At 39.2% G+C, this 26,939-nt stretch overlaps 1 protein-coding gene across 1 annotated transcript in view; it reads left to right on the top strand.

Annotated features, from left to right (window-relative positions):
- The first annotated feature begins 1,278 nt into the window (after positions 1-1,278).
- Positions 1,279-26,939, top strand: part of LOC131227427 (protein ZINC INDUCED FACILITATOR 1-like) — a 41,945-nt gene continuing 16,284 nt past the window's right edge. The window contains exons 1-9 of the mRNA XM_058223236.1: positions 1,279-1,657; positions 3,687-3,727; positions 12,473-12,533; positions 12,614-12,716; positions 12,830-12,932; positions 13,439-13,492; positions 13,906-13,968; positions 17,716-17,765; positions 17,862-17,937. Coding sequence (XP_058079219.1) covers positions 1,516-1,657; positions 3,687-3,727; positions 12,473-12,533; positions 12,614-12,716; positions 12,830-12,932; positions 13,439-13,492; positions 13,906-13,968; positions 17,716-17,765; positions 17,862-17,937 — 693 coding nt within the window. The 5' untranslated portion in view covers positions 1,279-1,515. The remainder of the gene's footprint in view (positions 1,658-3,686; positions 3,728-12,472; positions 12,534-12,613; positions 12,717-12,829; positions 12,933-13,438; positions 13,493-13,905; positions 13,969-17,715; positions 17,766-17,861; positions 17,938-26,939) is intronic.

Genomic DNA, 26,939 nt, shown 5'->3' with positions numbered 1-26,939 from the left:
TGAGCCACACGATCAAAGAAACACTCACCAAAGTGTTACTTGGGTATCATCTTCCCGGGTAACACGTTAGTCCATCCAAGGCGGCCCGCCTCAATTATCGAGTCATGAAGACTCTTTGCCTTTGATAGTGATTTTGATTGGATGCCTCTTTAAGATGCACTTTGATTTACATGATTCTTACACTCTTATGTACAAGGATTTTCTGCATAAAGTTACTGTCCTGAAACCTAGGTGAGGCCCACCTGAATGTTTGTGAGAAATCCAGCCCGCCCATCCGTTTTGTAAGCTCATTTTAAGACATGGGAAAAATAGCTGGATCCAATACTAAGTGAGCTGAAAACGTGAGGATTGAACGTCCACAATTAAAATATTCGTGGGGCCACATAAGTTTTGAATCAGGGTAATATTTGTGTTCTCAGTTTATCTCAGTAGGAATGACGTTATGAAAGGTATGGATAGGATTTAAACATCACTGTCGAGGCAGGGAAGTTTCAATGGTTGGAATTTCCCTACACACGTTTTCCTTTATTGCGGCCCACTTGAGTCTTGGATCCTATTCACTTTTGGTCCCAAATCCTAAAATGATCTCAGAAAATGGATGGACGGGATGGATTTCTCACAAACATCATGGTGGGCCCACCTAGATTTCCAGCACAGGAACTTCCTCGCCTTAGGCAGTAAATCCTCGTCACTTTTCTTAGCAAGTGGAGCCAATGATCCAATGATCTAGACCATTGGTTTGTTGCCCCAACATGGATTAACCATGCCCCAAATCTCCTTAAAGTAATCCTAACCTCTTTTTTTTTTTTTGTTTTTTCATCTCGTAAATCAGCGATCAGTAAGAGAAATACCACTCGGGACCACTTTGAATCGAAAATTGCCCGAAAAATAGAAATCTAAGATATTAGATTTTCCTACCTCTTTGAGGCCGACTAATGAGCGGACTGGATCACCAGATCGCAGGCCCCACTTGCAATATATCAAATCTGAGTATGATGTGCATATGGTGGCCTCGAGTATCATGCATTATATCTCTTCTTTTATTCTTTAATAAAAGAAGGCCATCAACCTCAAAGGAATTAATCAGGGCATTCTTTATCCAACATTCAATGTATAATCAGTTTCGGTCCATGGCCAATTATAATAAAGAAAAGGAGGAATCATGTGTTTGAGTTGTAATTTGCTTCTCTCCGGATGCATTGAGAGCGATTGCATGTGAATGTACTTTTTTTGTTGATTAATGTGGACTTCTTGCACCAAATGACATATGCAATGATGCATATATATAGCTTTCGTCAACGGTCAGATTGAGATGTTTGGTTGTGTTTTCCAAATGGATTTGAATTTTGATTAGCTCTGCTCAAGTGGCTACATTAGACAGAGATCCCTACCTTTCTTTTTCATGATTTTAGAAAAGATTTTTTGCTCTTATTCTACTAAGAAAAGCATTGCAAAGGTTTAAAAACAAAAGGGGGGTATTGGGTTTTAGTCCAATTCCTGTTTGACATCATTTCAATGGCGGAGATGGAAGTACCGCTGTTGGAGAAAGTGTACTATGAGAATTGCCCTGGTTGTAAGCAAGATCAGATCAATGAAGAACGGCGAGGAATCCCTTTTAAGGAATTCTTGTATATTTGGATCGTGATACTTTGCACTGGTAAGAGCTGATCATGAACATATAAGCAACGCTTTAAAGATGATCTTGCACATGTTATTTTGTCATTTTGTCATGCATAAGCTATTTAGATTGTGTTGTCCTGGATTAATTATTTTATTTGTTGTTTGTGAAATATTCTATAGAAATAAAATACAATATATATGAGATGTTTAAAATAGACGGTAGTAGATGTAGCATTTACGGCACATGTTCATTAATATATGATGCTTTAAGTTTAATAGCAATACATAGAGGCGGGCATTGAGTCAAGTCGGAACGAGTTAGGGCTGATCCGACTCAGATCCGGTTTTAAAATAGGCTTGATCCGAACTCGACTTGACTCGGTACCGAGTTCGGGTTTGGCCTGTACTAATCCGGACCAAGTCCGACTCGATCAAGAGTATCGAGTCGAGTCAGCACTGAGTCTGGTCAAGTTGGCATCGAAACAGGTCTGGTGCAACAGGTATCCATGGGCTGAAATCACGACTCAAGACCTAGATTCACTTGCCAGAAATGCAGCCTCTCCATCAGCATCTTAGATTTTATACACACACACACACACACACACACACACACATATACACACACACACGAGTTGAGTTTCGGAGTTTTAGATTGAGTCAAGTTAGTACCGAGTTGGATTTCGGGTCGAGTCGAGTTGAGTTACTTGGGTAACTCAAACTCAACTCGGTTTTAGTTTGGATTGGACGAAGTCAACACGATTCGAATCGACTCACCCACTCGGTTCGGATCGAGTCAGCTCTAAACGAGTCGGACAGGTCAAGTTTGCCGAGTCGAGTTGTCCCATGCCAAGCTCTAGCGATACATACACCAATTGTGATGTGTTTGAAAATAAATGGTTGAACATATGCCACATTTAACATATTGATGCATGTGGAATGCTCTCCTTTGAATATGCTCTCTCGTATGATTTTCTAAACTTTATTCCATCTTTTCAAAATAAGCTATCCTCATCCTACTCAATTCTACTGCATGTTTTGATTATTCAAACACCATGGATAGCTTGTCTCGGACACAAATTTCTTATAACGATGGTCTGCCTTGATGGTATCGACCGAATCGTACCCAAATCAGGATTTGGTGGTACAGCCAAACGGTCTCAAAATGAATGGGAGTTACTGCGACTGAATTCAATTGTTGAATTGCATTTGCTTTGGGAGATTGCTAACTCAGCAATTTAAGGCCAGAGATAACACTTGCTTGGTCCCCTTCGGACCAGTCATTGCACCAGCTCTTTTGAATCTGCCATTGATCCGCATGGCCCATATCTTTTGTTGATAGACAATCCGAACCGTTGATGCTGTAGATTTATTCCAAATTTTCTTATTTAGATCAAGATAATCATTCTATCTAGACTGCTGACAAGACGAATTATGATTATCTTTCGTAACCCTTCAATTCGTGGCCTGTAAATAGACAGTCCACATTCATCTGAGAAAAAGGCCCAACTTTGATGGATAGGATTGTCCATTAATAGAGGAGATTTATGGGGCAGGGTGCGTTCATTATCTGGCCCAACAGATAGTGGTCTTGATCTCGGTAGATTTTTTGGGGCATTCTTCATCCACAATGGAAATCAACATACCAACGGTCAAGATTACTGAACATTGACACATGCATATATCTACCCCAATCCAGACCATCCAATTTGTCAGGCCCATAGTAGATGGATCATATCCTGGAACTGCACTAAATTGAGCAATCCTAACCATTCAATCAGTGGCCATCAAATGGATGGTGACAGAAATTGGTCAGATACACAAATTTAATGGTCCAAACCACCTGTGTATGAAGAATACAGTTCAACTTCAATTTTCTTCATATGGGTGGCCCACGGTATCAATGGACCAGCCTGATTTTTTATCGACGACAAGTTCCAGGTGGGCCTCAATTAATCAATGGAACATATCTCACACGTGTCCCATGTTAGCTTCTTAGCCATGCATTTTTTTTTACAAGTTACTGTGTTCTAAATCCTAATCTCTCTCCTAATGTTTTCATTTTTCAGGTTTGCCAATTGCATCTCTATTTCCATTCCTATATTTCATGGTACGTATGCTACCTACGGCAGCTTCTATGGCGCAGGATTTTAGAAAGTACGTTTTCGGATTAAAAATAAAATTAAAAAATGTCTTCGGTGCGATTGGTTGCACCAAAAATCAGTGGTATAGCTAATGGGGGTACCAGGCCATTGTGGGGCCCATATAACGTTTGCAGGACATCTAACCCGTCCATCAGATGTGGTCCCCGACCTTTGTCTCTAAGCCTAAATATCTGTTTGATCCAAAACTTGGGGAGGCACACCATGGGGAAAATTTCTAGAGGGGACGCCCTCCATTGACTTGTATCAGTGCGGATGAAGGGTTCGACCAAAAATCAGGGTTTTGCAGCTCATGCGGGTGTCACTTCCCAATTGTTTCTCAAGTTTTTTCCCACTTTATACCTTACTTTTAAGCCACGTATCTTATTAAGCCCTTCCAAACTTACCTTTCCAGACCACTCCCCTACTATACGGACGTACATTTACTAGACCAAAATGCCCCTACTTTAATAGAAATGTTATCTCTGAAAGCTGCGGCTCCCTCTGGCTATGGATTATAACCGTAGCAATTGTGAATGAAATTGACCGCAAAGTAAAAGAAATTCACCATGAAATAAATGAAATTGACCATGAAGTGGACGAAGTGAATGAAATTGACCACGAACTGAATGAAATACACCGTGAAGCGAATGAAAATTGAAATTGACCAGGAAGTGAATGAAATTGACTACGAAGTGAATGAAATTCACCGCAAAGTGAATGAAATTGACAGCGAAGTAAAAGAATTTAACTACGAAGTGAATGAAACAAACCCTCTCACAAGTCCGGGTGGGACTGCCTGCAGATCTACAGATGATGACCATCTCTATCAGCATAGTCACAAGATATTCTCGTGCTTCTTTAAATAGAGCATTAATGCACTTAGCTATGTTTGTAGTGACCAAATTGAATCTTTTTCCTATAAAGTGCAAAGATGCCCACTTAAAATAAGCACGAGAATATCCCATGACTATACTGATAGAGACGGTCATCATCTGTAAATCTGCAAGCAGTCTCGTCCGGACTAGTGAGAGGGTTTAGGCGTGTGGGGGTGTTTTAATAAATAGAGAGTTTATTAAAACTCAAGAGTAGAGAGAGTTTCAACACTACTCTTGCTCAGGTGGTAGACTCTCAGAGTTTCAACACTCGGTCAAGGGTTCGAGTATCCATGGGTGGTGAAATTCCACTGCGCGTGAGTGTGTGGGGGTGTGTAAAAAAATAATAATAATAAAATAAATAAATAAATAAATAGAGAGAGTAGAGAGAGTACACAAATATAGTGGGACCCATCCAAAATTTTTAAAAAAAAATTTGCGGTGGCACTACCGCTGTCCGGGCGGCAGTCCTGCCCAGACTTCCAAAGTCTAGCGACACTGCTGCCATTAGCAATTTTTTTTTAGAAATTTTGGAAGGGCCCCACACCTATTGGAATAATTTTGGTGGACCCCACACCTATTAGGATTTTGGTGGGCCCAACACCTATTGAAAGTTTTGATAGGCCCCACACCTATTAAAAGTTTTGGTGGGCCTCATACCTATTAAAACAAAGCCTCTCTCTCTCTCTCTCTCTCTCTCTCTCTCTCTCTCTCTCTCTCTCTCTCTCCCAGGATTAGATATAGTTACTAAGAGCTACTTACCATAGAAAAAAGTTGCTAATAGATTTCTTCAAAGGTCCCATGATTCAAAGGTTAATAAATCCAATCCTAGTGCAAGGAGGTACATGATAAGGTTGATCACTGTCTACCTTAGGGGATATCTACTTTGAATCTACGGAGTTCTCCGGACTTCTCATAAAGCTTCCTCGAATCCATGAGAGATAAAAGTAGGAATAATTATTTCCTAATTTCAATCTACATAGGACCCCAACATGGAAGGAGATTCCCTAGAAAACTCCTAGATTTCAATCTACGAAGTGAAGGAAAGTAGATGAATTGAATGGAATTCACCGCGAAGTGAAGGAAATTCACTGCGAAGTGAATGGAATTGACCGCGAAGTAAATTTAATTCACCGCGATATGAATGAAGTGAATGGAATTGACCACGAAGTGAAGAAAATTCACTGCGAAGTGAAGGAAATTCACCACAAAGTGAATGAAATTCACCGTGAAGTGAATGGAATTGATCCCGAAATGAAGTAAATTCACCATGAAGTGAAGGAATTTGACCGCGAAGTGAACGAATAGAATATAATTAACCGTGAAGTGAAGGAAATTCACCACGAAGTGAATAAAATTGACTACGAAGTGAATGAAATTCACCACGAAGTAGATGAACTGAATGGAATTCACCGCGAATTGAAGGGAATTGACCGCGAAGTGAAGGAAATTCACCGCAAAGTGAATGAAGTTAATGTAATTGACCGCGAAGTGAAGAAAATCCACCGCAAAGTGAAGGAAATTCACCGCAAAGTGAATGGAATTGACCGTAAAGTGAATGAAATTCACTGCGAAGTGAATAAAATTCACCGCGAACTGATTGAAATTGACCGCGAAGTTAATGAAATTCACTACGAAAGCTTCCTACTAATGTTACATTATTGAATGAGCTCAATAGCCATCTCTGCTCTCCTATTCTATTTGAACCTTCTTACATTTCAATTATGATAAAGTATTTGATGCTATTATCGGTATCTAAGTTATCAAGCACTCTCTTCATCTTTGTTTGGCCCTACCATGGATGGAGCACACCCCAAGATCAAATCTATTGGTGATCCTAGCTACTGATTGGAGGACTTTTAAGCTTTTTAAATGATCAGAAAAATGTCCAACCAACTGTACATTAGATGCACAAAAATGTCCAATTAGCAGCTACTATCATTCAATTGATGCAACTTTTGGTATATGGGGCATCCATGAGTGGACCCCACAGACAAACATTCCAGATCTGTAGCTAGATGTAGCACTTAGCATTGGCTCCTCTCCCTTCGATTAATCTGTTAAAAAAACTATCCACCAAGGCACAATGATAAACAAGGCAAGTTATGTGGGGCATTGGCTTTTATAATTTGTTTTGGATCGGAGCATAGTCTTAAATCCTGGACTTGTTTAGTAAATGGATAGGGCCTGGGTTGCCAGCATAGTTCTAAAATTCGCAAACTCAACTTGAAACTCAGTTGAGTCAACTCAATTCAAATTTTGAGGCAAGACAGTGAGGTATCTGAGCTTGTCATAGGGGGCGTTTGGCGTAGGGTATTAGATGGGATTAGGTGGGATAGAATTGCATTTGGTACAGTGCAATTCCATCCAGCATTTGGAGAGGTTGGGATTAAGTGGAATGGAATTTCATTTAGTCCCATGGAATTGCATTTGGTCTCGTGTAGGATTTCCATGGATTTTGAAATCCAATACACATGTGGGCCCCACATTGATGCATGTGAATATCCCTGTGGTCCATCTACATACACCGTTTACACATGTCATTCTAGTTATATATGTGTACGAGTGAACGAAATCCATTTTGAATTTGGTTCATTGATAACAATTCCATGGTCCACCAAACATGATTTTGCTTAATCCAGTGTTTTCAGGTAGCAAAATTTTTATCCCAAACATGAGATTGGATAGCTATAATACCATGGAATTTCTAGACATACAATTATTGTGCAATAATGATGTTAATCGCATCTAATATAATTCAATACCATTCAATTCCATGGACCAAACACGCTCCCCGCTGCTAGCAGGACTGCCAGCCGCGGCACTACCACCGGACCTACGGTAGTACCGCCGCATAAAACAGGAAGTGAATTGGCTGGTGACATCAACAAGTTCTGTGGGTCTTATCATGAGGTATATATTATATCCAAACCATCCATCCATTTGGCGAGCTCGTATTAAGGCTTGGGACGAAAAATAAGACTGATCTAACTACCAAGTGGACCACACTATAAAAAGCAATGGGGGATTTAATGTCTACCATTGAAACCCTTATAGGGGTCACAAAAGTTTTGGATCAATATGAAATTTGTTTTTCCTCTGCATCCAGGTCTTTGTGACCTTATGAATAAATTAGATGGAAAATTAACATTATGGTGGGCCCTACGAAATTTTTAACGGTGAAAATCAATTTCCATGCTGCTATTTGTGGTGTGGTCCAGTTGATCTTTGGATATGATTTTTTTTCTTTTTGGATAATGCTATAAAATGATCTCAAAATATGGATGAACGTTGTGGATATAATAAATACATAAGTGTGGGGCCCACTCGTACAACTCGGAGCTCATCTTCACACACCAGCCAATCCACTTTTGAAAGGAATGGCGAGGGTATTTTGGTCCGCTAAAAGTGCACCATACAACAGGGGATTAGTTTGGTAAGGTAAGTTTGGATGGGCGTGATGAGGTATGTGGCTTAAAAGTGAGGCATACAGTAGGAAAAAACTCTTGTTTCTCTGATTTGTAGCTTGCTTGATACACGGGTTGGACTGTTTTTTGGCCTTGGGGTTGTTGCTCATTGTTTTCGGCAATTTGATCATGTAGTAAGTGCGGGCATGCTAGAATTGAATTTGTGGCTCAATTCAAACCGAACAATTATAACCCAAGCACCAAGATAGGCAAATAAATAGTATATAACTGAGATATGATGAGATCAGTCACCTATTCAGCCACTCGCTCAATGTGTAAACAGGATCAGGTGATATTCAAATGGTGGGGTTCATCCTCTGATGATGGATTACACATTTGCCTTCCGTATAAAAGGATTTTTCATTATAGATAAAAGAGAAAGGAGAAAGGAGTTCTTAAAGTCAGTCGTAGAAACAGCTGCGAAGCACCTTCTTGTATAGGAAACTAAATCCAACGTGCGAGCGTAGACTCAAATTACAGATAAAATTACCAACTACTTGATTACTGCTATGGATTACACTACATAATGTAAATAGCAGGCAGAAAATAAATAATTACACTATGAAATGTAATTGATTTGATAGATAAAGTAAAGTGATTTTACTAAGGACAGTAAAATGATGGGTAATTGAAAGGACAAATTGAAAGATAATGCTTGTGTTTGATTGGGTTGGTATGAGATGATTTTTTTCTTGCTGAAATCTCCTATTTATAACCTTACTTGGCCATCTAGATCATTCACATGTTCTAACAGTTACTGTAATCGTTCGACACTACATGGCCTTCTTTGCTCTTAACCTCTTCTACACGATTGCTCTTCCATCGGCCGCTTAAGCGATATTGTGGCATCGCTCGATGTACTCCAGCTGTATTATCAAAAGATCTCCTCGTATATCTCCACAGATCTTTAGATACACCACGCGGATCCATCCAAATCACAAGTAACTCGTTCTGATTGGTTCTCACAAGAATTGGCGACAATAACGATGAATAGGGATAAGATGAGGTGACACATCGGATGTACAGTTGGATGTGAGAAAACATTTCAAGGCCCCCCACAACAACACATACCATCATACAATTGTAGTGCGCATTTCATGATTAATTAGCCTAATTTGGTGCAGAAGAACAGAAAATTTCCTAATATCTGGTGCAACCAAACACACCATTATTAAATTCAACAAATTTTCTTGAATTATATAACCATACCCTTTTATGTCATTTTCCCTATTTTGTATTGAATGACTACAAAAAGTAAAAGAAATTGAGGCCGTTGTCTACCATCGGAGAGTTCACATTTTACCTGCATACCGGCAGGCTTGTTATTTGAAATTATTGGCACCAGTAGTGCCTGACTTGTCCATAGTGAAAGCAAAATTACGAAATGATTTGAAAAATCAAGCCTGTGTAGGACCCACTCTGATACCATGTTGAATTACCACTTGCTCTGAAAGCTCGAGTTGTCAAAAGATAGCGTATCAATGCATATCAAGGGACCTTTACACTATAATAAAGCCAATTCCAATTGTGTGGCCTTAACGTTAGAGCATGGACTGACAACGCATCCAAGTCAACCTGAACTTGGTTGAGTCAGATGTAGTTTGACATCACGAGTTGGTAGTGCATATAGGCCTGATTGGCTCAATTTTGATGAATCACCCCCTAACTCAGGTGAGTCATGGTGCAACTTGGGAACAATTGAGTCGATCCGAGTCCTCGAGCCAAAGCCATGGGTTGGAGTTGAAAGTAACATAACTAAGAATTTTGAATGACTTTCTCATTAAGAATACTTGGAGACATTAAAAAATTTTCTCTAAAATAACTAAACATTTGCCATCCAATCACCTTGTGCATCCAAAGACAACTCAATATTTTATAACAAAAGAATGACTGATGTGAAGAAAAAAAAAATGTGGGACATGATGAATAAAAAAATATAAGTATTTTAATCAACCTATGTAATAGACTATTAGATAGCACTTGATTATGATCAACTTGTATAATAGTCTATTACATTGTGGCTATGGGAGTTTTCTGTTCATTGCCAGTTTGCGGCCTGGAAGAAGTAAGGTTTGCATAAAGTTTTCAACCAATGTAAAACTTATACCATAACTTTCGTTATAAATCTAAATAATATGATGGTGATGATTATAAGTACTATGAAGTCCTTTTGAAGAATCTTAGTAGTTGAAAGAGCATAAACAAGGTTGGGAGCATAATTCTAAAATTCCTTGACTAAACTCAAAACTCAACCGAGTTAACTTGCCCGAGTTGACTCAGCGAGGAGCCTAATCACTGCAAAATGCAAAAAGGAAGAGGGACAATGAATTCGAATGACCACTTGATTGGCTCCACTCTACTTGACCACTTGATTGGCTTGATATGACTGGGTGAATTCGAATTGAGTCACCTGGTTTGGCATGTAAAATGCAAAAAGGAAGAGGGACAATGAATTTAACCAATGCAATATTCAATGAGCTATTGATAATTCTATATTTCTTAGCCACCTAGTAACTATTTTAAATATGTATTAGTAATTATAAAAAAAAATTATTTATAATTATTAAATATCTGGTCGAGTCAGATCAAGTCTTTTAAGTCCATCCAACCCAGTTAAACTTCAAGTCGAGTTGAGATTTTGAGTTTTCGAACTATGGTACGTATTGCAGTACAAATCCTTCTATCGCTTGATATTGCAAACCTATGCAAATATGAATTGAAATTCCTAAGGGTGTGTTTGGTTTCCCTAAATATCACAAATTTTCATGATATTTTACATCAAATTAGACTAATTAATCATGAAATACAATGAAATTTCATGATATTTTTCCACAGCCAAACACAACATATGCTAATCACTCTTGAAATTCAACCATTTAAAAATTTCTCATTGGGTCAGCAAGAATTACAAACATATACATGAGATTTTAGGAGAAATAGATAATTAGAAGTCGGATGATAATTGAAAGTCTTCTTTTGCATAATTTCAAAAGTTTTTAATACTAGTAAGGATGATTTTGGAAAGAAACAATATGGTAGAGTTGAGCGATCTTCTAACATCAGTGTGGCCAACTTGATGGTTGATTTAGGGTTGGCAATCTAGTGGGCTCCACCTTGGATGGCCAGTGGTTCAAAAGCCATTCACTAAGGGGTTACTTGGAATCCCAAAAAAGTAGTCGTCTGAAAATAGAATATGTGAGTAGGGTAAATCTAATGTTCAGAACCATGGAAAACCTTAAAAACAATTTTCAGCTGGGAATTGATCCCTAATTTGAGAAATTTTTTGTTCCTAATCAGAGGTTAGCTTGAAAATTCAAGGAAATGAATTCGTTCTTAACAATCACTTTTTTAAAAAATTTTAAATAGTACTTGCACAATAGAATTCTTTGAAAGACTATCGTTTTCCAAACTTAGGAGAGAAAAAAATAGAAATAATTCATCATCAATATGAAAAGTTAAAGATACAAGATAAAATATTTGTTAGTGAGTGGCTCTGGTGAAAACGGATTTTTTTTTTTTTTTTTTTTCATATTTTAGCATCGCGCCTTGGAAGAGATTCCAAGCAGAACTAAATGAAGAAAGAAGAAAGAGAATCCATATCGTTAATTGGACTAAAACCTCCACTTGGAGTTGAGTGACTTGGGCACTTCGGAATTGAGGGAGTTATTATAGATGACAAGGTAAAGACTAAGATGGAGTCACCAGAACTAACGGTTGCAAAAAAATCACATGAGAGAGTCATTCAATATGTTAGAGAAAGAATAAGAATGTTCTGAGTATCCTTTTCTAAATCAGTTAAGGCAAAACGAGACACTTGTTTGGATTGGTGGAAACCAAAAGGGAAGAAAAACATCATCATTGAGGAAAGGTATGAAAAAAAAAAAACGGAAGATGTTTCTTTTTCCTGAGGTCTGAGAGTAGAAAGAATATGACCTTTTATAGATGAAATCTAAGAAAAATAAAATTGATTTCTTCAATCCTTATGTCTTTCGCAAACGGGGAAAACATTCGCATCTGAATAAATTGATTTCATTTCTCAATTCCTTTTGTTTTATTTGAACCAATCCAAATAGCCCTGTAAAGGTATCGGGACCATGAAACAACAAACAAAATCTAGAATTTATGTTCAAATATCAATATATCTTTTTCATTTAAATTCCAACACTCATTAGCCTAAGAGGGTGTTCTAATATATACTTTATGTAATGAATACTATTTCCAATTACACCATATGCTCTTATAGTGCTTCTTTTCTAACTTACTTTGTGGAAATTATAAAAAGAAGACATCATTGCTCTTAGCAATATTTTATAATTGCTTAACTTCATGTTTCGTTGTTTATTTCTATAATGTATTTTCATAATTTGTGCAGATAAGAGACTTTCATATTGCCAAAAGTGAACAAGATATCGGCTTTTATGCAGGTTATGTAGGTGAGTATATTTGAGAGAGTAATATTTTAGATTTTACAGTCGACAATACAATGAAAATAAAATCTTTTTATTTCTTGAAGGAGCCGCTTTTATGATCGGGAGAGCTTTAACTTCTGTCTTTTGGGGAATAATGGCAGATCGATATGGACGAAAACCTATTATAATTATTGGCACCGTTTCAGTGTTAGTATGACTTGATATTTTCTTATCTATTAGATTCAAACTTCTACATGAATTAAGTGCTGACCTTTTTCATCTTATTTAAATTTTTTCATCCATGCATGATTTTGTTTCAGGGTTGTGTTCAACACTCTCTTTGGCCTAAGTACAAGCTTTTGGATGGCGATTTCAATGAGGTTTCTTCTTGGATGTTTCAATGGTCTACTTGGCCCGATAAGGGTACACCTTTTAAATCGAGAATTTTCTATAGTAGGCTTAGTGATAGATGGTTTGTATGTTAGAAATCACCTACATTGGAAGATATAACTACTTGATAAAGCCCTATCAGTTATGTACCATTCATATATAGTAATTATACATTTTAGGAGGGTGGTTAAGATTATATGAAAATGATATATATATTCATTCATAATCCATACCATTGTCGGCCTGCCTGATCAATGGCTTATGTTACAGTTATATTGAACAAATAGAGCACCATATTTCAAATGTCAATAAAATTAATCTAAATTTCTATGATTATGCAATCAAGCACTACTATTGTTCACTAGCGCACTATTTCATTTCCTTATTTTGTTTAAAGTATGTTTGGTTGCACCAAATATCATGATTACTAAGTCTAATTTCATGTCGAATTTAATGATATTTCATGAAATTTGGTGCAACCAAATATACTTTTATTCACTTCAAATATTCTAAAATTCCTCATTTTAGTATGTCTCCAGGCATATGCTTCGGAAGTTTGTCGAAAAGAATATCAAGCTTTGGCATTATCACTTGTAAGAAACTTTCTTTTATCTTTGCATGCCATGTATAGATATTAGAGGTTTTCTAGCATTAATTGCTATCCACTACTGCTCACCCATTTTGCCTTGTCGTTGTTCTGGCTAGTAAATTGATCTAGTGAAAGGGCTACATGACAAAAGCCTTCTTCCACATCGTAAGCATCCATACAAAGGACAGCTAAACCATCATCAACATTTCAACAATTTTGAATAGATGGGGAATAATAATTTGAATTTTTCCATATGTCCTATCCAAAAGAGGCTACTAGATGAACAGTCTGGGTGAGCATGTGGTTGACCATAGGGGATAGGCAACGAATGTACATGTGCAATGCTAGCAAAATTCAAGCCCTATCGGAGCATTATCATTATCAATGAATAATAACCTTCCAATCATATCATATCAGGTTAGTACAGCATGGGGCATAGGATTGATTATTGGTCCAGCTCTTGGAGGTTTCTTAGCACAGGTTCGATTTAAAAAGCTATTAGAAGATGGAATTTTTGCATGGAAAATTAATGTTATACATAGCCATACATTTGCAATAGTGAATAGACATTCAATGCATATTCATGTGCTATATATTTATAGGTATGCTTATTTCTCTAATTTTTATAGTTTTTTTTGTGAAAAATGGCTTTAACCTGAAGTTTCTTAGGTAGGTTTAAGCAAAACCTATATAAGTAGGGTCTTTAATCATGTCTAGGGAATCACTAGGGTTTGGAGAGAGATGGAGGGTTATTTGGAAGTGAAGAATTGTGAGGAATGAAGCCCTATGGGGCTTTATAGCATTCCTCACACGCACAAACATTCACACTGTCGCGGTCAACCATGGGATTCTGTTTGATACAGGGTTGACCATGAAAATTAAGGGTTAGAAAAGGGCTAAAGCAGTTCGCAAGTTCCTTTCAGTTTTTTACGATACAACAAAGAAATTTTACGGAAGCAAGTATCCAACAACAAATATATTTCTGCCAGAACTTTGAAGAGTAAAAAATGTTTTGTATATAAGTCGTAGTAGACCAGACTTTTTATAATTAATAACTATGCATATGCAGTTAAAGTTTGATAAGTATTAGTCTGAGTGTAGTCTGATAATAGCTGTTGCAGTCGCTCTTGATCCTCGATACAAGATGTTCATGGTTATATTCATCTTTAATAAGTTATATAGTGAGAAGAGTAGTACTGAGGCCAATAAGATTTATGATGCAATTGATGATTTGTACGATTTTTATGTACAAACTTTGGGCACCGCAAAAGATAAGACTGTAACCGTAGGTTTAACTCCTAAAGTAAGTTCCAGTTCTAGTGTTGATGAACAACAAAATACGATTAATGATTTTATGTCTTTCATAGCATAGGTTGAAACTCAAATGCAGACAACCCAAACAGAACTTGACCACTATCTCAAGGAGCTACTTATAAAGTATAAAGATGAATAATTTCATATTTTAGACTAGTGGAAATCGAAAGCTCGTGATTCACAATACCCTGTGCTCTCATTAACGGCACGAGACATATTATCAATTCCAATTTCAACTATGGCATTAGAATATGCTTTTAGTACCGGAGTGGGGTTATGAACAAGTATCAAAGCTCACTTACACCAGAATCAATTGAAGTGTTCATTTGTACACAAGATTGGCTAAGTCCAATCTAGATAAAAGAAAACTCTGTTGATGAGGAGTTTGAGGAAGAGAACAGTAACAAGCAATTAGACAGTACCTGCAACAATTGTATGAAGTAGGATAAGACATTATCTTCTATTTCTCTTGCATTTGCTTACAACAGGATTTTGACAATTATTTTTTGTAGACTTAAATTGTAATATTTGATGGGTGGATGGATATTTTTCTCTTTTTTTATGCTTTTAAATTAGTTGGTATTGCTTAAATCTCATATGGTTGGCTGATTGCATTTATTTATCTTCATTCCTTAATTATTTATGTTACCTTAACATTACCATTTTTTTCTTTCAAAATACACACATATAGATATGTCATCGGAAGATGATCCATCAGTAAATATTTGGGATTATGAAGCCTAAGTCTACCCCCAAGATGGAAAGATAAATTTGCAATGCAAGTTGTGTGGAAATTATTTGTATACAAAATAAATCGGTTAAAATTACATTTGGCTTATCGGGGAGGAGATGTTGCCCCATGTAGCAAAGCTCATCAAGAAGTCTGAAATTTATTTCAAGCCATTCTCGACTCAAATACAAATACTATTTCCACCCCTTCCCCTATAACTACAACCAATATAATCAATCACAGAAGATATAAAAGTGAGCCTATTATAATTAAAAAAGGGTTTAAGTAAGGAAACTACCTCCGCAGTTAGTAGAGAAGAACAAGAGAGACTATTAAGGGAACAATAAGAATAAGATTATAAAGAAGTTGTAAAAAAATTCTTGAAAATAGCATCCAGGACCAGACAACAATATCAACCCCATCCGAGATAACATGATGCCGAAGCAAGCATGAGTACGGGATATAAGTCGATCGATAAATCATCAAAGTTTCTTTAAAGTCTCGTAGCATTCTATAGGTAGTTGGGAATCCCGTACAAATCGGATCATAAAAAGAGACTGAAAAAACTCTTTGAATCTATGAATAAAGACAATAGAAAGGTATCTCCGACATCCGATTCAGCAGAGGTAAACAACAATCTTTTGAACACCTCCAACTTGGAGTAAGCCCAGAGTTTTCCCACAGTTAAAGCTATAACAAGAACTTTTTCAGGCACATTTAAGAACTATGGAGGGGTAGGAACCATGCCAAGTTTGAAGGCAACCACCCCACATTTCAGGTGCAAGTGTCTTGGGTGTTAGCTTGGCTCCACGCGATCTCCAACAGATGGTTACCAGAGCGCTCCCATCTCCACTCCGACAACCAGTTCCTATCTCGTTTGGGTTTACGTCATCAAGTGTCCCACCCGCCCGAGCCTAAAGTCATTCTTGTTAGATGAATGAAGCCCCCTGACGGTTGGGTAAAAATGAACATAGATGGCTCCGCCAGGGGAAACCCAGGTCTCGCGGGAGGGGGCGGGATTTGCAGAGGGCAGGATGCAGAGGGGTATGGCAGGGCCTCTAACACCCGAGCCGAAATCAGGGCCATTCATGATGGGTTGTTCCTATGTCTTAAGAAGGGCTTCAAAAGGATCATCATCGAGTCTGACTCTCTGATGGTGATCAATTTCCTTACTGGAGCGACCAGCCCGGGGTGGAAATGGAGGTATTGGCTGAGCAGGATCAACTCTCTCCAGAAGGACAGGGAAGTCGAATTCCGCCATATTCTTAGGGAGGGGAATGGGTCGACAGATAGGTTGGCTAGATTGGGCAGCGGCTCCCAATCCTCCACCCATTCTCTCTGTCGTCGAGGTCCCTTGGGAGGTTAGGGGCCTCATCTTCCTAGACAGGGTGGGCTTGGGTGCCCTTAGAAGTTAGCTCTGTCGGGTCCTCGTTGCTTGGTTTTTTGCATTGTGCAGTGGATAGTCAGATGATAGGTTCTGGCAGGCTATTTTAGAACTGCTGAACCTAAATTGTATACAATCTTTTGTAACCACTTTTCATGGAATGAAAAATCTTAATTTCAAAAAAAAAAAAAAAAAAACTGTAAAAAGATAACCAAATGATGATTCTAGCGACGAAGGTGGAGGCGGGGGTTACTATTATGGACAAGGTTATTCAAGTTACATGCCACAAAGGCATTCATCATATAGAGGATATTTAATGAATTAACCCATATAATAGACTATTAAATAACATTCTATTATAATCAACTTATGCAATAGCCTATTATATTGCACGTGTGGGAGTTTTATGGTCTCATTGTTGAACCCTAGCCCTGATAAATTATGAGGGTTACATTAGGGAGGTAACTGACATTATATGCCACCACATCCAACATGAATCAAAACATTATGACCATGACGGAAAAGGATTCATGTGGCCAACCGCAGTTAGTTGGGATCAAGCTTAGAAGATTATGGTGAAGATGTTTAAGCAATGTTTATACTTGCATTTTATGGTCTACTTGAACACTATTTAAACTTTGATGCTTTTTATTTAATATCAAATTTTATAAATATTTGTATATTTTATTTCTTTAATTTTTTTAAATGGTTTACCATCTTTCCAAGTCTTTTTTCTATTCATAATTTTTGCTTGTGGAGAACTTGCTAATTTACTATCTGTAGATTCATTTTTTGTTAGCCTGCAGATAAATATCCAGGTATATTTTCCAAGAAGTCTCTATTTGGGAGGTATTCAATACTAAAACAACTTAATCTTCTTACAAATTACTGTGATGTTTTTCTAAATCACTTATAACTGATTAAGTATCCAATGTTGTGTTGTAGGTTCCCGTATTTCTTACCCTGCTTTTGCATATCGCTTTTTGCATTAGCCGTCTCCATTGCTTGTTATTGGATTCCAGTAAGTGACATTATACTATAATGGCATTCCTTTAATTATTGAGTGGTGGCATACTAGTAATTATATGATTTTCAAAAATATAAATCTCTCCTATGTATTTTATAAGCTTCTTAGATCTAGTCTTAGGGTCTATAAACATGTATATAATTCATTCATTATATTTAAGCAATACAATTGTCTTCCATCTTAAGCATCATATAAAAGCAAGCTCTCATATCTTATTTTGGCATCCGCTCTTCTCTTTTGCCCTCTTTTCCTCTGTGTATCCCGTGAGATTCTATGTGCTAGGTAGATCTTAACATACCTTATATATAAATTATAGCATCATCATTTTCAGTTCTTAAAAGGGGAGCATTTTATTTTAAGTTCATCATATTTGTGAAAAAAAACTTGCTAACCTTACATGCCTACATGCCCTAAATTCCATATTTTGGATTTTTCGAAAATGCAGTGCAGGTTTATATATATATATATATATATGAGAGAGAGAGAGAGAGAGGTTATTAACCCTATAGATTCCCTTTGAAAATCTCAAGTTTTTAAGAAAGAAAACCCATAAGATCAATAGTTAGAATTTACCTTATCAAAATACGCTCAATAATCTTGAACTTGTTGTTATCAATTTTCCAAAGCATAAAGTCTCTCCCTGATCTATCATAGTTGAAATAGAGATGAGAGCCAATCACTCAACCCTTCACTGGGATCAAGGGAGACGCATGTTATCCACAAGACGAACCCGACATGTTGAAACATGTGCGATGGAGGGATGAGGATAGGTTAATCTCTCTCTTTCTACCTACAAGTTAACACCCAAGGGAGGACATCTAAGTCTCTATACTCTAATTCTTTCACCCTCTTAGGATAGGATCTATTATGAAGATTTTAAAACCCAAGAGAGGCAACAGTTAGGGTACTCCACCACCCTACAGTTTTCATGTGCCTTAATACATTGGAATCTTGTAATCTTAATTAACTTATTCCATGCATGTGTTTCCTATCCAATCCTTTCATTGTCATGGCCATCCACAAGACCTAATGCCCATGCAGATCAAGTAGGGACATCCAAGGCTTTTTGCTCTAGTGCTCTCTCCCTTTTAGGATATGATTTATTTATAAGAAATGTTTAGGGTTCTATGGGAGTGGGGGTGTCAATGGGCAGGGCTTAGGCCTAAAAAATTAGAATTTTGAATAGGGCTAGCCCGGCCCGAAATAGTTCAAAATCCAAGCCAAGACCTACTCCAAGCTCGGTGGGAGACAATAATTATGGTATTTTGCCACCCTATAAATTTTCATACGCCACACTATATTGAAATTTTGGGATCCTATCTTATCCATACAATATATCAGATCCAATCCTTCCACTACTATGGCCATCCACAAAAGACCTAATGAGCATGCAGATCAAGTGATGGACAATCAGATATGGTCCATTATATAATCATCAAGTGCGATCAAAACCTTTTTAATTGTTAGAACAAAAGTTTAACAGTAAAAAACATTTGTAAAGCCTTTTAAAATGTTTTGAGTATCAGGTGTATAGTAAAACTACTTGATGAATATATGATCCCTTGGATCCAAATAATAAATGAGTTTTAAGAAACTAATGGATCCCTTATTGGCCCATGTAAGCATCAACAAACTATGATAGATGCACCCAGCCACACCCACTTTTATTGGCTAAGTAAGGACCTCGAAAAGTAAGTCAAAGCATGTAATCAAGACCTTGACCTACATGTCTTCAAGTCTAAGGATTAAACAGATTCAATGCATCATCAAATTAATTATATTTTAGACATAATGGGTCATGATTTAGAGACTTGACCTCAATCCACTAATGCAAGTGCTCAATAGGTCTAACACCAAGAGCTTACATCCATGGCAGATTCACACTATTATATAAGGGCATACCAACTCATTGTCGTGCCCAATGATAGAGACATTCCATCCTGTCTCATCGTCAATCCCCTTAGATATGATGACCATGTCCATCATGATGATAATAATGATGATAATAACCATAGGTTTGTCCTATAACTTGTTAGATGGTCATGGTACAACAGAATATTGATATCCAAGGACTGGAACTCTCCCTTTTATTTTTCTTTTTTTTTAAACGAAAGAGGTATATTTCATAAATATCCAAAAAATTACAGATTTTCGGGTCTTCGTAGGAAAAAAGAACCTATAGAAGACCTATCGTAAAGAAGCCAGGACCTCCTGGCCGAAAGAGACAAAACAAAGGAACACGAAAAGAGACTGAAGGCCTTAATTCTTCCTCTCTCTGATCGATCCGAGTCCAATCTTGTTAAGGAAGAGGAGATCCCTCACTTGCTGAGGCAAATCCGCCCTGCAAGAAGTAAGAAAACAAGCTTGGGACACACTTCCATCACGCGCGAGCGCATCAGCCGAAGCATTGCCCTCCTTGAAGCTTGGGACACACTTCCATCACGCGCGAGCGCATCAGCCGAAGCATTGCCCTCCTTGAACACGTGTCTGAACTCCACCGAGGCGAGATTCCGAAGTCTATCCGTTATGGCTCTCCATCCATTCCATTGCCAACCAATGTTTGCTTCCTCATTAAAGACCTTAATCACCAAATCTGAATCTGACTCCACCACAATTTTCAAGAAACCTTTTTCTAAGCATTGAAGAAGCCCATCATGAACTGCACGAATCTCAGCTCCAATATTGGACATCACACCATAACCAAAAGCGAATCCAAACATGAAGTCACCCTTGTCATTTCTACAAACACCTCCACCCCCAGCCAAGCCCGGGTTTCCCCTAGAGGACCCTTCAACATTCACTTTCACCCAACCGGTAGGGGGTTTCTGCCATAAGACCACAGACTATTGCATTGGATGAGGCTGCACATACCTTCTTTTAACATCTTCATTGGTGGTGGTGGTCAGCCACCAAGAGACTTTTGCGATAACCGATTGTGTCTTCATAGCTCTATCATCATAAAGAGCCCCGTTCCTAGATCGCCAAAGCTCCCAAAGAATAAAGGTTGGAAAAAGAAGGTTACATATCGAGCGTCCTCTTCTGTCTGCATAGGCCCTCCTCCATTGCGGTATTCTTGCTTCCACCATTGTCGCCTGCATGATGGAAATCCCTACCTAAACAGCAAAAAATCTCCAGATGGATGTGGCTTGTTGTCCGTCCAGAAAGAGATGAGACATGGTCTCTTCGGCTGGGCCCTGCTCAGAATCTTCCCTGCAGTAGCCGCACTTTGATGCAAGGGACACACCTCTGGATTAGACTGCTTTTTCAACCGGAATTGCATTGTGAAGAATTTTCTAGATAAAAAGGGAGATTTTTGGTGGAATTTTTCCATGCCACACCCATCTCGCCTAGCCCTTTCTGGGAGCATTCAACCTGCTGATGTCCCAGGCTGATTTTACGAAGAAAGCGCCTAAAGAGGTGAAGGGCCAAAGAGGAGTATCAGGACCTGCTGAAACATAGAATTCGCGCTGGAATATATGCTCAAAAACGTGGCTAGGGAGCATGGAAAGAGCCATCGACAGCAGGAGAGGGCCAGATGGGCCCAATACGTGGTTAACTTGCAAGGAAAGAATGTCGGCTGAGATTTGTGACATCACAAAATTCTGAAGAGGGCCAAGACCGGTCCAATTGCATCGCCAGAAGTTGCAGTCACCCGTATCTACACTCCACTAGACCTCATCTGCCAGGAAAGGAATGACACTCAAGATCTTCTGCCAATAGGGGGATGCGCTCCTTACATTTCTGTTGGGCACCAACGTTTCCTGATTGTAATTATACTTTGCTACCATAAAAGAGGCCCATAAACTGGATTCCCTACGGAACTGAAGTACCCAAGTCATTTTAATTTGGAAGGTTTTCATCACCTCTGATAGTTTTTAGATGCCTAATCCACCTTTTTCTTTCGGCCTTATTATACACTTCCAACTTTTCCAATGTAATTTTCGTTTACCACCTCCCCACCCCTAAAAGAAAGAAGCGAATGTTCTCTCTAAATCGGACAGAACCTGTTTTGGAATGCAAGAAGCGGCCATAATATGTATAGGAATACTACCCAACACATGCTTGATAAGTACCGTTCTCCCTGCTTGCGATAAAAACCTGGATCGTCAACCCCTTATCCGGCCTTCCACTTTGTCTACCAAAGGCTGAAAAGCATTAGCTTTCAGTCTACTAACTACCAGGGGGACTCCTAGATAGAGAAAAGGACCTGTGGATCTTCCGATGCCTAGAAGTCTGGAGGTTGCTCGAATCCTGGCGACCGGGATCTTATCAGAGCAATAAAAAGAGCTTTTGCCTTTGTTAATATATTGTCTCGACGCTATTTGGTACTCCTCCAACAGAGCTGCAATCCTTCTCATCGAAGTCATGCCTCCATTTAGAAAGAGGAGGGTATCATCCGCATAGAGAAGATGCGAAACAACCGAGTTGCCCCTCCCAAAAGAGAAAGGAGTACAACTGCCCGTCGTTACCATGTGATGAAGGCTTCAGCTTAAAACGTCCGCCCCTAGAATGAACAGACTAGGCAAAAGTGGATCACCTTGCCTCAGCCCATAGGATGACTTAAAAAAATCAGTTGCTTCCCCATTTATCAAGACAGAGAACCAACAACTTGAGTAACAATTCTCCACGATGTTGACTCACCTATCGCAAAACCTGAAATGCGTCAAAACGTGCTTTAGGAAAGTCCAATCCACCTTGTCGTATGCTTTTTCATATCTAGCTTGAGCACCACATTGCCTCCTCTGGTCTTCCTATTTACCTCCCTGAGCAACTCCTAAGAAAGAGCAATGTTTTCCGAGATGGCTCGACCTTTAACAAAAGCTCCCTGCTCTGGGGAGATCAGAGAGGGGAGGAAACGAATGAGTCTGATAGCTATGATCTTAAAGAAGATCTTATAGAGATAATTGCATATGTTTATAGGGCGGTAGTCAGCCCATTTCTTAGGAGCTACCCCTTTGGGAATTAAACAAATCAGTGAGGAATTTACTGCTCGAGGAATCTTTCCTCCATGGAAGAAGTAGACCATCGCCTTATGAATGTCCAGGCTAACAATGTCCCAACAAACCGAATAGAAAACACCAGAAAAACCATCTGGACCAGGCGCACCTTCTGACAGAATGGAGAGGATAGCTGATTTAACTTCTTAGATGGATGGATGCGCCATGAGACAGTCATTCATCTCCTGCGTCACCAAATGCGGCACCAAATTGAGTAAAGTTGAATTCAAAGTACTGCGTCTACCTTTAAACAGTTCCTCAAAATGGCTGATTGCTACTTTCTTAATTTCTTCAAGCTCCGTCAAAACTTCCCCTGATACGAGCTGAATGCAAGTAATTCTGGCCCTTCTTTGTCTTTCAGTAGTTGTGGTATGAAAAAACTTAGTGTTGCGGTCCCCTTCATCTAACCAGCTTATTCTGGACTTCTGTTCCTAGAAGATTTCATGTTTTGTCTCCCACTAGTACAGCTGTGCAGACGCTACCTGAAATCTATGTTGCAGGTTCGTGTCACTTCCCTGGTTTGCGTCTGACAGCTGGAGCTGAAGATCTAAGGCTGCTACTTTAGTTTCTGCCACCTTAAGCCCCTCAAAGATATCCCCAAACTGTTCTTTATTCCAAGATTTAAGTTGATATTTCACACTCTTTAGCTTAACTAGCACATTGATAACCGGATGATATGAATCCACCTTGTCCCATGCTTCTTTGACCACTTACATGAAAGAATTCTCCTTCGTCCACATCTTCTGAAATCTGAACAGTTTTGGAGTGGTTGGAGGTTGAGGAGGGAAGGATAAAAGTTAAGGATTGTGGTCCGAGTTAATCCGTGGCAAATGATCAATGTGGAACGTCGGAAACGTGGATGCCCAGGCTGTATTGATGAGCATTCTATCCAGCCTGGCCCAACTCCTTGATGTGCCTGACTGGTTATTGCACCATGTGAATCCCAGCCCCGTGAAACCTGCATCCAATAAACTCGCGGTCTCGATCACTTCGCTAAATTCCCTGGAACTGTGTCTGTTAAAGACTCCTCTGCTCCTTCTTTCTTCAGCTACAGCGATGGCATTGAAGTCTCCACAAACTCCCCAGGGTCCATGCAGGCTATTAGACAACTCTGCCAAAATCATTCCAAAGCTGCCTCCTAGTATGGCATGAGCAGCTTGCATAGATAGTGGTTAGATTGATAGAGATTTGCATTGTCTGAATGTACATATTAACAGAAAGCAATTAGTTAGTTTCTTTAATAATTGAACAAGATAAAAAATCTTTATAGTAGAACCAGATTTTTCCACCCTCCTCATCATTGAGTAGGAGAGGTGAAAACCTAATGACAGGTCTATCCTCACTCTACTTAAATCCTTGATCAACGATTCAAGGATCACCACAATCCAGGGGTTGTGAGTCCTCATCATTCGTTTCAACATTCTGACCGTCCTTCGGTTTCCAATACCCCATGCATTCCAAACAAGGATCTTATCCATCTGTGATACATCCTGTGATCACTGCCCTTCGTTTGAGTCTTCTTAGCCTAGTTTCCCAGTTACCTCTGCTGTAGAAAATGTGCGTCCTTCTCCTTTGGACCTCGAAAACTTTGTCCTATTGCATTCCCTGCAAACATTCTTTTTGAGTTGCTGCTTGCCCCTGCTTTTGTTGTAGTGTTGGGACTTGGTCCAAGTTCTGCTCAATTTCTGGATGTTTTAGCTGAGGTTCTGCAACTTCACCTGCTTGATCACCTCCCTTCAACTGAGCTATATCTGTTGAGGATTGCACCTGCAAGGCTACCCTGTCTCCAACCTCTATCGCTATGCATTGGGTCCTAAAATATGGAGATAAATCGATCTCCAACTGATGCAACAAATCGTCTCTCGCTGGAGAGTTAAAACCTTATGATGGGTGTGAGTCCTCCTGAGTATCATACCGAGAGGCCATGAGCTGCGTCTCATACATCTCATTTTCTGAATCTGCAAAATGTTCCTCAGTTTCTGTTTGCGCCCCTCCCTCTCTTCCCTGAAATTGTCTACCCAACAAGTAGTGCGAATTTCCTGCCGATCTTATTTTCCTGCGCCTGTAAACTCTCAGCATCTTGCTAATAGAGTTCGATCCCTTATATACTTCTTGCTGAATTTCAAGATGATCAGATGGTGCAAATTCCATGCTGAAAAGGTCCCTGGAAATGGCAGCCATAGCACTACTTAATTGATGTTTTTGTTGTTGGATATTGGAGATTTGGCATTGAAGGATTGATGGGCTAGGATTGCTGTTCTCGCTGCTTCCGGCTGCAAATTTGGTTTCCCTTTGAAGTGCCTTACCTGTGGAATGATGTCTCTAAGAAGCCTGAAATGTTCTCACCTGCTGATCTTCTCCATGGGCTATAGGTAAGTCATGTCTTCCCAAATCCTAGTCTGTATTAATAGAAAAATCACCCTCAAATTAGCTGGTTCCATTTGCTGCAAGCATTGTTTTTCTTCCCAAAGCAGGGTCTAGAGCTAAGTAACCGTCAGCCCTTGTACCAAATGTATCATCTGGATTCTCCTTTTCCATAGCATTTGAGAGAGTTATTATTCCATCTACTCTTCTATCTACCTTTTTCCCATCCAAAGGATTGGTATCCAGTTCACACAGAGTGATATTGTCGGCCTCTACCGCCTCATCAGCCTTTCTACAAACATGTAGCTGGCATGAAGTTGTGCCAACCTGCTTGGTGTTAAAGCTTTTGTCCACCCATTCCCTCATGCTTTCCTTGGAGCCCTGCACTCCATCAGTGGTATTTGCTCTACTAATGGGTTCTACCTCTACAACAATCAGAAAGCATCTGCTGAGAACTACAAGATTGAGGACCTTTTGCAGATTTTTCCGCGGGCATAAGGCCACCCTGATTCGAGCGAAGCATTGGAAAATGCCATAAGCACTTATCGGATCGATTTGAGTCACTCTACTCAGCTAATTTCCCAAATCCAACAAGACTGACTCCATCCAAGCGTGTGCTGGTATGCCGAATAATCTGAGTCAGACTCCTTCCCCTCCAGAAACTTCCTCTGGGGTCCATTTTGTTACGTTGGTCATGTTCAAAGTATTTTGGAGTTCTGAATCCAACAGGAATTCATCTAGTGCCTATTTGGATTTCCATACTATCAGAAATTTGTTTGGGGATATTCTGGTGATTTCACCTATGGATGGTCCGAAGCAAGATGCCCTAATAGCGCTCTGGATCCAGAGGATCGAAATGTGGATATTTGAAACCATGGTGACCACACCCAATTTTAAGGTGTGCAATCTAGTTTCTACAGCTTTCTGGTCTGCAATGGTGACTGCTTCGTCCTCCTGCGGAGCTCTTTCTGACCGCGAAATTTCTTTGGTGTACACTGCATTGGCAAAGGATAGAGTTGGATTTGACACGGCTTCCACATACCTCTGAGCGGGGTTGTGTCAAATCGGCGCATCACTCGTCTGAGTTCTCGTTCTCCGGGCCCATCGAATGTCTACTATTCTGTCATTGATTCGCTTGCCATTTAGAACATCCATGGCGTTCTTTGCCTCCTACTTGTTTCTAAATCGAGCGAAGCCATAGCCTCTCGGCTTAAGAGTCCCCGGAAGTTTCGGAATGTACATGTCTATCACCTTTCCAAATTTGCTAAAGATCCGAAAGAGGTCTTCCATTGATGTATCAAAAGTAATGTTCCTAACGAACAAGCTGAAATCTCTGGTGTTGATGTGCTTTCCCCTCCCATTTGGGTTTGGGGATGAAAAACCAATCGAGGCCGCAGCGCTTGTTTGGGGCAATCTTCCTACTCTATTTGAATGGCGTCATCCTTTAACTAACTGCCATTCTTCATTGGGTCCGGCATTGCTGGACCCGGCGAGGTCCCCCATCACCAATGTAAGGCGAATCTTCAGCTAGTAGAGAAACCCTCTTTCATTGGCCAGGAAAAAAAAATCCTCGAACTCTCCCCTTATATATATATATATATATATATATATATATATATATATAAACGGCCAACT

This window comes from Magnolia sinica, chromosome 15 (assembly GCF_029962835.1).
Source record: "Magnolia sinica isolate HGM2019 chromosome 15, MsV1, whole genome shotgun sequence".
Taxonomy (NCBI): domain Eukaryota; kingdom Viridiplantae; phylum Streptophyta; class Magnoliopsida; order Magnoliales; family Magnoliaceae; genus Magnolia; species Magnolia sinica.
The sequence above is the reverse complement of the archived record's forward strand: the minus strand, read 5'-3'. Positions and strand labels throughout refer to the sequence as shown.